At 39.4% G+C, this 10,680-nt stretch overlaps 1 protein-coding gene across 1 annotated transcript; it reads left to right on the top strand.

Moving 5' to 3' along the window:
- Window positions 1–707: 707 nt before the first annotated feature.
- On the top strand, window positions 708–10,424 carry rx1 (retinal homeobox gene 1). The gene is made up of 4 exons (XM_071487824.1): window positions 708–992; window positions 1,850–2,200; window positions 5,921–6,174; window positions 7,494–10,424. Exons 2-4 carry the CDS (start codon window positions 1,876–1,878, stop codon window positions 7,998–8,000), a joined length of 1,086 nt encoding a protein of 361 aa, XP_071343925.1. The 5' UTR covers window positions 708–992; window positions 1,850–1,875; the 3' UTR covers window positions 8,001–10,424.
- Window positions 10,425–10,680: the final 256 nt, after the last annotated feature.

Below are 10,680 nucleotides of genomic sequence, written 5' to 3'. Positions count from 1 at the left end.
GAATGTACTATCTCTCCCTTTAATAAATATATCAATAATTGAGTTGTTATATGTGGCTGTTTACAGTTAATAAAAGTCACTTACATTGCATTTTTGAAATGTATTCATCATTATGCCATTTTGCCATGTTAGAGTAGACAGATCTCACACAGAATTGTCACAGAAAATGCAATATTTTTTTGGAAATTTAAGACTATCTCACTATCTCACTTTGTAATGCCTTTAAAATATTTAGTAGATGAAATAAAGCTAATAACAATTTGTTTTGGTGGATTGTTTAAATCACCTGATACATTTCTGTGAAATATTGTCCTTATAAATTATCGTTATCAGTTATTTGTTATTTGAAAAAAAAACTGTTGCACTGGATTTTACCTCATGTAGTCTCATTACAAAGTTTCCCTTTTCATGTAGTTCTACATAATAATAATAATGGGGGGCTGGTGTGCTCAGTGAAAACTTTCAGTGGTTCTTTTGTTTTTAAAACAATACATTTATGAAAGAAAGTCTTGTCTGGGCTTCATTAGCCTGGGCCTCCTCCTGTGGGGGTGAATGGAAATAACATTTAAAACAATTACTTGAGCAGAAAACAGCTGCCAATCACTCTTAAAGGGGAAGGATTCCAATTAATAACCCGCTCCTAATCCCCTCGTTTCACCTCCTACATCCCCCCTCAGCTTTGTCCACCTCTCGCTCCGTCTCTCTGCTCTTACACTCTCCTCTCTGAGCTGGAGTGCATGTGGTCTCAACTCATTCGTTGAATGTTCTTTGCACCAGGCAGTTTTATTTACGTGCACTTTATTGGAGCGTTTGTGTCAGGACTGCCAGTCGCACATAGAGAAATTATTTAGAGAGATGCAAAGTAAGCAAAGCCGGCTGAGTGACTGTGAGCAGAGTACATAGCGGATCCATGGAAAAGTGAAGTTGGAGGGTGAACAGGTGGAGCACCAGCATCAGCAGCTTCAACAGTTCAACCTATTTACTTCCAAGAGGTAAGCTCTGATATTGTTTCATATTACTTTTCACTGACACTCAAGTACAACTCTGTTACTTGTCATGAAAGTGCCCGAAGCTGGAGATGTGTGGGTCAAGCTAAATCTTGAGATGGGCTGAACATTTTATTAAAACTCCACATACTCCTGCTGCTCTTCACATTAAGTTTGTTCTTTTGTTTTTATGTCATAGCAGAACAGAGATAATAGATAAAGGAATACAGAATCCATTTTGCACACAATCCTCCCGATTCCAATCGAGTAAATTTACTTTACTTTATTCCTTATTCAGAGACAGGGCATGTTAATTAACATCAGCCTCATTTCTTATTGACCATTGCTTTATTCAAAACATATATAATCTCTGAATGAATCGTGTATTACACAGCCCATAGGTTCAGACATCCCACTTGCAGTACCTAAAAAGAGTTTCTTACTCTTTCAAGATTTGGATCCTGACGTGACATGGATTTGACACTTTGATTTACACGCAGAATTAAATCTGGGTTTGATTTTATGAGCAATATGGTTATTGTTTTATATTATATAAAATATATATGTCTAGTTTATTTATATTCATAATCAGTACTGCATGTCGGTAAGTGCTGACCATTCATTAAAAAAAAATTTAAATATGGGTTAACATATAACTTGTGTGCCTATAGTTTCCATTAGCACACTTTCCATTATGCACTGTAGCTTTCAGAGTTTAAGAGACTCTCGACCCCCTGCAACTAGAGGATAATAGAGTTCAAAAAGATGGAAGGATCAGCAAAGTCAACCAAGGTAGCCTGATGATCTGTGACCTATTACTGTACTGTTAGTCCTTCTTTTAAACCCCCTTTCTCTCACCTTAGGCCGTGGTGAGTGTTCAGACGCTCGAATGCATTTATCACTGGATACCATGAGCATGGTGGACGACAGCTGCCTCTCACCCAGCAACTTCCACGAAATGGGAAAAGGTGGGGGCTTCGTTGCAGGAGGCCGCGTCCACAGCATTGATGTCATTCTCGGTTTCAGTAAAGACCAGGACCCCCTCCTCAGTCCTGCCGGGGCCTCAGGACCTCATAAAGTAGACATAGAAGGCCTTGCCGAGTCTGGGAAGCAGCAGGAGCCCCCGTCACATCCATCCTACAGCGGGCACCTCTCCTCTCTGAGAAATGGCAGCACAGAGCAGCATCAACAACAGCAGCAGCAACAGTACCATGGTAAGAGAAGATGATGGTGATGCTGGCCTCCATCCTGGCACAACAAAGTTTATTATAGTATTATCACCATTCAGAGCACTTAGTTTAAATTCACCAGGTACTCATTTTATTTTGGTTGAGGTCCAAAATAAAATGAGTATGAGTGTATGAATCATCTGATTTTTTTGCCTCGAAATATATGTGATTGTCAAGGATATTGATTCTACAACAGTGTTTCTGGTCTCGGAAAGCTGGGTAAGATGAAATTGATTTTACTGCACTGAGGTTTGACTATTGACGCCTCTGAACAAACATAATAAATCCTTGACCACTGACCATGACCGTTCAGTCTTTCATGGTCCAAACAAAACTATTTTCAAGAACCAGAATAAACTAGTATAAATTTGTGTTTGAGGTTTTTCACAAAAACAATTAGGAAACATATGAAACAGCATGTATAATAGGCACAGCACACAAAAGACCTTTGAAAACTAATAAAAATATCCACTTAAAAGAGATCACATAGACATGTAGATAGACAAAAACATCCACAATACACTGTAGGTGTATATATTTAGTTGAACGTTAGGGTCTGAACTTGATCTTTTTTTCACACAAAGCTTGAATGGAAATGAAACAATGGAATCAACCAAACAATGGAGCATCATTTCAGCATAAGATATCTCATTAATTATAAAACTCTCTGAAATAAACAGACAAGGTACTTGCAAATTAGTCCTGTTCTTGTGTGTTTACAACAGCAGCCAGGTCTCTGTGGTCCTGAGACCTGTGACATGCAGTAGATAATTTTTTTTAATCAATTATCAAAGCCTTTGTTTTTTGAACAGTGGCGACAAATTAAGTAGAAATCTGACCTATTTAAATGCAGCAATTTTATTACCATTGTATCTTATGTGTTGGTCCAGCATTTCTGTGCACTTCCATTTGGAACCACTCACAGGCAGATTGAGAAACAGTGTGTTATATGCTGTAGCTGTGTAGAGCCTGTTGCATTAACTGTGTGAACTGTGCCGGCTGAGATTGAGAGATAAATCACAGAACAAGATGGTGTAGGGGGGTTTATGTCCCTGAGCACAATCCCATCCCCTCGTGGAATTCCCCTAATCTTCTCTTCTGTGCAGATTAGATTGTACAGTAGTTCATTCGGGTGTTGTTATCATTCTGTCTAAGGATCAAATTTATCATGTTTAATCTGAAGCTATTTTCACATGCAGGATCTGGCAGGTGGTTGGTGATTTTGGGGCAGAAACAACAAAAAATATAATTTCCATGAACTGGAGAAGGATACATCCTCACCAGAAAAGTGATTATAAGTGATTTAAATTTAGTAGCTGATTCCAGAGGGACATTAGTTTTTCTTGATTAACGTACATCAACACCAATGACATCACTCTTTTGTATATAACTATCCTGTGAAGTCAGCCCAGTTCCCCCTGAATGAGCAACTTTTCAGTATTCGGTGTCAGTCGCCCCCCTCTCTGTACTGAGATGTTCTGCTGGCTGATAAACAGTGGGCAGCCTTCAGACTGGCGGCTGTGATGGGCTGACAGGCCAAGAGCTGGTCACTGAACCAGACCTGACCTCTGCCTTTGTCAGAGCCTGGCCTTTGTCATAGCTGCTTAATGAGAGGTGGATAAATGAACCCCCGAAAATCCTGCTTTGCCTTTGCCTCTGCTCCCGTTTGCCAGTTGAAAGGCCACGGTGACCCCCTCCTTTCTCTCTATCAACACATCCTATTAACAGAAACAAGCTCACATTTGCATACATATACCCTCTGTTTTACTGAGGCAGTGAAAGGACAGTGACAACATGTATTGAAGAAATGCAAACTACAACCAACTATAATCAGGAAATTAACATTCAACACTACAGTAGTGAAGAATATAGGTTCATGATTGACTTTAGAAACTTAAGTGTAACTTAAAACAGCTATAAGTGATATTTTTATAAGGAAAATGCGAAAGAGGCCGCTCGTAGTGATGCACATACAGAGAATTATCACCTGAATCTGCAGCTCTCTTTGGCCTTTTTGGGCTTTTTAATGCATTTCATGTCACTGTGTGGCTGTCTGGCAGACACTTCACTGTTTTGATTCACACACAGGCAGCTGTTTGCATTTGAGACTTTAAAACCCATTGTACACTCACTACCTGCTAAGCACCAAACTGCAGACAGACACAGTTAGCGATTAGCTGGTGAACATAGTGGAGCATTTAGTTACTAAAGAGCCAGACAGTTGCCCTCAGGAGTTGGTATAGACCAAAAGCAGAGCTAAAAGAAAGTCAATATTGGACTCACATTCATCAGGTAGACTAGAAAATGACTCCAAGTAAATGTTGATGTTGCTCTGTAACTGTTTCCTTAAAAGTTCATCATATCAACATAAAAGGTGACGATATGTCATTACAATACAAATGTCTCTTAACTTGTTTCTGAAGCCCCCCAGAAGCCAAAAAATCAGTTGTTGCAAGGTATAAAGTCACCATACTCACTTTTCCTGGCAACTGAGCAAACTGAAGATGACAGTGAGATTTGAATGAATGCTCTAAAAAAAAAGTTAGCATGCAAGGTTTTTTTTTTTTAGTTAGTTAGTTCATAACTATATTGGACAAATTAAAATTCTGAATTATTCCATTGGTGGGAATTGGGCCAAACTACTGTAATATTACTATCTATTTTTATGGTAATATTTGCACTTCATACAGGGGACTACATTGAGCACTCTAACACCTCTGCCAGGAAGTTATTTTAAAGTCAATGTAACATACTTTTGACAGCTTATCCAACACAACCTGAATGAACTATAGGACCTAATTAGGTCTGAATCTGGCAGACGTAAACTCTTGTAGAGTAGCTGCTGCACAAGAGCAACTGATCAGATTGTCGGATCACTGTCTTTGTACTTTGTTTAATTCAATTGTGTACTGGTCAGATTAGTTCTAATTCAGCAGACAATCTTGTTTTGACAGTGTTAAAGACTTAATTCTTTTCCATGTAATGTTGTGTGTTTTTCTGTGGTTTCGACAGTGATATACGAAGATATTACCGAATATTAGGAATGAATGGGAGGAAGAACAATTGAGAGGAAAGGATGTTGTTTGTCTTGGAGGATTATGAGGAGGGACAGTTGCAGTAAAGGCCTTGTAGTGTCTGTGGACAGTAGCTTGTTACTGGCTAGTGTTACCAAATGTCAGCAGGACTGCTGACACTGACATATTTTGGGGGCATTTTAGCGAAGATTTGTTTTTGTGGCTTCTGTTTTAATCATAATGAACTATACTCTGAGAATGAACTAACAGTGGCTTTGCAGTCCTGTGTCAGTGATCACAATGTGATTTACAACAAAAGAGAACACTTTTGTTTCCCAACCTCTTTTTAAAGACAGTTTACCTTTGGAGAAGATAAACACTGGAAACAACTTCTCTAAATCCGATTAGGAATGTTTTTGAGCTTCATTGAAGTTCAGGGGATTGCTTGCTTCACTGACCTACAGTAGCCTATTGTTGCAGGTGTCAAACTAATGTTTGCTCTACTGGAAAGTGGGCACTACATTCTTCATTTCAACTTCCCTCTGCTTTTCCTTTCCTCTAAAATTTAGTTTTAATGCAATATATTCAGACTGCACCTACACATGTAGAATCCTGAGTAGATGATAAACATTTGCAAATAAAAACAATATAATAAAATACCCACATATTTCTTTTTCTCTCTGCTGAACAGATACCGGCTTATTCACAAATAAGTGCGATGAGGAACTCAGTGAGCTGAGGAAGAGCGCAGACAGTGATGAAGGCAAGTCTCCAGAGCCTTGCAAGGACGATCAGCCCAAGAAGAAACACAGGCGCAACCGCACCACGTTCACCACCTACCAGCTGCATGAGCTGGAGCGTGCCTTTGAGAAGTCCCACTACCCAGACGTGTACAGCCGAGAGGAGCTGGCCATGAAGGTGAACCTCCCAGAAGTCAGAGTGCAGGTGGGAGGAATCACAACATCAAAGGCACCAACATGAGCACATGCAAACAAGTCTATAGATATAATAGTCAGCATCACAGAGATCCTTTGGGATGAGAATATGTACCTTGTGTGAGTTCTCATATTGATAAAGCCCAAGATTATTTGTCAGATTACAGAAGTAAATATTCAGGGTCTATGGTGTTAAAGTTTGTCTTCGTTGCTGCATTGGTTTCTCTTGTGTTGGTCTGTTACTACATTGTGTTTTTCAGCAGCAGCACAATAACCAGACAGTTTACGACTTATGTTATTTATGACTTAATGCTTTCATTAAGGGATTCTTCTCTTAAGTGCTGAAACTGCAGGTGTTTATCTTGCCTTCATGATCACAGCACATGTTGGCAGTTAACCCAAAGAGTTAAATTGCTGTGAGGTGCATTTAAGGACAGCAGAAACAAGCCAAGCCTTTGGGTTTAGGCTTATCAGTGCTCAGGTGAGGAGATTACAGTAAATAGTTACACAAGTAGGATGCAAGTTTCCAAGTGTTTGAATATACTATGCCAATGTAAATTGACATTGAGCGGTATTGAGACGAAGGTGCGGCAGTGTTTAACATGACGGTGTCTTCTTTAAAGGAACAGAAGGGCTGAGCTTAAGGCCGGATAGTAAGAGGCTGAAATTAGGTGAAAAGTAGAAGAGCTTTCTTAAGAGTTCTTAAGAAATCTGACTAAAAATTATTAACATGAAATCCACTTCCTGGAAATTTCATAAGCTTTTAGCCAATTAGTGTGGCCTTCATCAGTGGCTGAAGTTTGGTCAGTTGTTGTAAAGATGGTTCACTTGTCACAAAATCCTGTAAATAAAGCAACAAGTAGTCAAAAAATGTCTAAACAATGTCCAGTAGGATTTATTTCATCTTATTTATTGTCAAGCTGGTTTTCCAAGGACAATAATTAATTAAAAAGTCTCAATGAATGTTTGGCTAGTGTTGAAAATATTATTATAAACATATAATGGGTTTAGATGCTGCCTTGAAGTGCTGTGCTAATGGAGAATCAGTCACCACATTTCTGAACGACTGTAATTGTACACACGTCATATGTAGCTACAAGGCTATTGGACAAAAGCACTGATGGAAAGAGTAACACCTGCAGGAACACCTTCACACTGCACATTTTGATCCCTGTCGGATCTTAGTCTCTCTTTTTATGGGTCAGCACATACTGACTATCCTTGCAGCTTCAATAAAGAAATTCAGCAGAGTGAGATTCGGAAATATAGATGATATACTTCTCCTTTATATCGAGATTCACTTAATAATAACTTGATTTTGTTCTCCAGGTCTGGTTCCAAAATCGCAGAGCTAAATGGCGTCGGCAGGAGAAAATGGATGCCAGCACCATGAAGCTCCATGACTCACCCATGCTGTCCTTCAACCGCCCAGCACCAGTTCACACCAGCATGGGTCCAATGACCAACTCCCTGCCTTTGGACCCGTGGCTGACCTCTCCCCTGTCCAGTGCCACACCAGTCCACAGCATCCCTGGCTTCATGGGTCCACCTCAAGGCCTCCAGCCCAGCTACCCCAGCCACAGCTTCCTCAACTCCACTCCTCATCCTTCTCATCCTCCTCATCCTCCTCATCCTCCTCATCCTCACTCTCATCCTCATCCGTCCATGAGTCAGGGGATGCAGACCATGGCCCCTCCTCCTTACCAGTGTCCGGCACCGTACCCTGATAAATACCCTCTGGAGGATGTGGACCAGCGCAGCTCTAGTATCGCTGCACTGAGAATGAAAGCAAAGGAACACATCCAGTCTATGGACAAGACCTGGCAACCCATGTGACTAACAAGCCTGGCAGTCCATGTGAGTGATGTAGGGAAAGGGAGATGCTGAGGTTTTTCTGTTGGGCTTCAGGGTGACAGATATAAAGTCCAATGTTGGAAAAAATGGCAGTGACATGTCTGTTACCCACAAAGCAAAGGAAATGGATTTTGAACTGTGATTTGTGAGGATTTTAGGACTTTTAGTTTGGACTTTCTTTTCATTTTTTACATATGTTTTTCATCTCAAGGACATGAAGCAGACAAGTCTGGATCGATAAATTTAACCTGTTCTCCCTCCAAACTGTAGGAGTTGCTTTGGGTAATGTCAACTGGCAGCAAACATTTTTCGTCATTGCCCTAATCACAATTTGTACCCAAACTCATGAACAGCTTATCTGCTGACACTGGCAGTTTTTCAGGGGTCATTGAACCTATATATAATAATTTTCTCCATGCCTAGCAATGTTTTGAATTTTGTCCCTTGTGACAGCTTCTGTCAGAAGGCAGAAGCTCATGAACACACGCTATAATATTCATTAATACCTAAATGAAGCACTGCTGTAGGTATTATAACTTTTCTCGTTTTTCCTTCAACCATCAGATTGATTGAATCAGACAAAACATCACATTCTGATAATCATTCTTTGCTTTTCCCATTTTCATCAGCAAGTTTGTGTTTTTACTAATTAATCCAATTGTCGAATTTTCATGGGTCAACTAATCAGAGTCTTTGAGTACTTTGTGAATGAAGGTCCAATCTCGGTTTAATGTGAGAGCAGCTTTTTAAAGAAAATCGAGGCATGGGGGCACTTATCAATGTGTCTGACTGTGTAAATGCACGTCTCTCTCACTCATCTTTTGATTTATAACAGCTGTGTAACTGGTTTTTCAGTTCATCTCCCACTCATAGTACAGTTTATGTTGTTACTTACCTCCTGCACAGTTTAGATATTTGAGTCTGTAGCTCATAGATACCCTGGTATAACTGGAGGAAGATGACAGCTCGTGGTTTTCGATTTACATGGAGAGGAAATTCTGCCACTTTTGGCTTCACAGAGTGTAAAATAGATCATTTTACCAGAGTCAGAGATATGATGGCACCTTCTAAATGGACCAGGACTGAGAATATACCAAAAAATAATCCTGCACGATTATAATCCTTTTCTGATTTGTGCTGAGATGCTTTAAGGAAGGAAGGAAGGAAGGAAGAAAGGAAGGAAGGAAGGAAGGAGGGCTAGTGAGTGGAGTAACCCTCTTTTTGCTTGAGTGGCTGTTGGAGGTGAAAACCTGTTGGCAGCTCAGTGTTGGGTGGCTGCGTGTACGTGCAGGGCAGCAGAAAGAGCCCTGTGTGATGCGTCACCCCACATAGTTTAGTCTTTGTTCGGCACAATTGATCCAAGTGTATCCTCTTTGTCTGAAACTGAAGGGGGGGAAACGGTCTCAGGCTGCACTAAATAGGCCCTTGTAACCATTTTGTCATCGAAGTTTTTTTTGTTTTTCTCAATCAAAGGAGGAGAAACATGGACTGTAGCTGCTATGGTCATTAGTGACACAATATTGGTCTTTTACCATCTGTTTCAGAGTTAAGCTCTAGTTTTGTTAAAGATAGACAGGATCACTTCTAAACAGTATATTTCTTTTGAGCAGTAGAGCTAAATTTATTAGTACTAGTATTCAGTATTTAGATATTTAGGATCTACAATATCTCACAAAATTATGTGCAGGCAGAAAAGTTATACGGTAACTTTTCTGACTTCAATGGAGCAAGAGGGAGAGAAAAATCCTTAATCTTAAAGTGCAATTTCAGAATCTTTTGTATGTTTTATTTTTTTTTTTTTCTAAAAGGAGACTCATTTTACCCATAACTGCCCACTGTATGGATGTGATATTTCACTTTAATAAGATGTGATACTAGTGCTGACAGCAACTCATGAATACGGCTACAACAGCAGCAAGAGCAATATCAATAGTCATTTCTGGTTCATTTGAAAATCCATTGCTGTACTATTCAGAGAGGGAAAACATAGTGTTACATCCTCTGTTCATGATCAGTTCTCATGTAGTTTTTTGTTTTAATGTTGTTGGTTAGTGATCTTTAAATTCTCTGTTGGATAATACCAGGACTGCAGAGGAAATGAAGATTACCTTGCACATTAAGAGCTTCTTTAGGATGCTACATAAATGTGATTTTTGGACCAAGAATAAGCCAAAGGTTAGATAATGGACAAAACTGCACTAGATGTTTGCCAGTTTTAATTTTTTTTATGTGAAAATGCACAGGATATTGTTTCCTGTATGGCTGTTTTGTTTATTATGTGTCGTAGTTATATCTGTCTTAGTGATATTGTTTTATTTCTTTTTGATTTTGTCTGGATAATTTTTGTCCATATTCTGGAAAGAATGAAGATCTACTGAAAATAAATATAGTTTGATAGAATATGTATCTCCACTTTCTCACTGTGGTGCTTTCATGTTGACCTGTGCACTTGTTCCCACATAGTCCACATATTCCCACTGTATTTTTTTTTACCCCACTAATTCTAAAGAGCAATCCAAGATTACTACAGTATAATCGTTATCATCTGACATACATGGGCAGAGACATTTTTCTTTCTTTTCCTCTAACACTTGTGGTCTCTCTCTCTCTCCCTCTCTCTCTCTCTGTCATATAAGAGCTCTTTCTCTTTTTTTTTTTTTTT

The sequence above is a fragment of the Trachinotus anak genome, unplaced genomic scaffold, assembly GCF_046630095.1.
Source record: "Trachinotus anak isolate AG129_WGS33_773 ecotype Australia unplaced genomic scaffold, CSIRO_AGI_Tana_v1 ptg000010l, whole genome shotgun sequence".
Lineage (NCBI taxonomy): Eukaryota > Metazoa > Chordata > Actinopteri > Carangiformes > Carangidae > Trachinotus > Trachinotus anak.
Note: the sequence above shows the minus strand (reverse complement) of the source record. Positions and strands in the feature narration are given on the sequence as shown.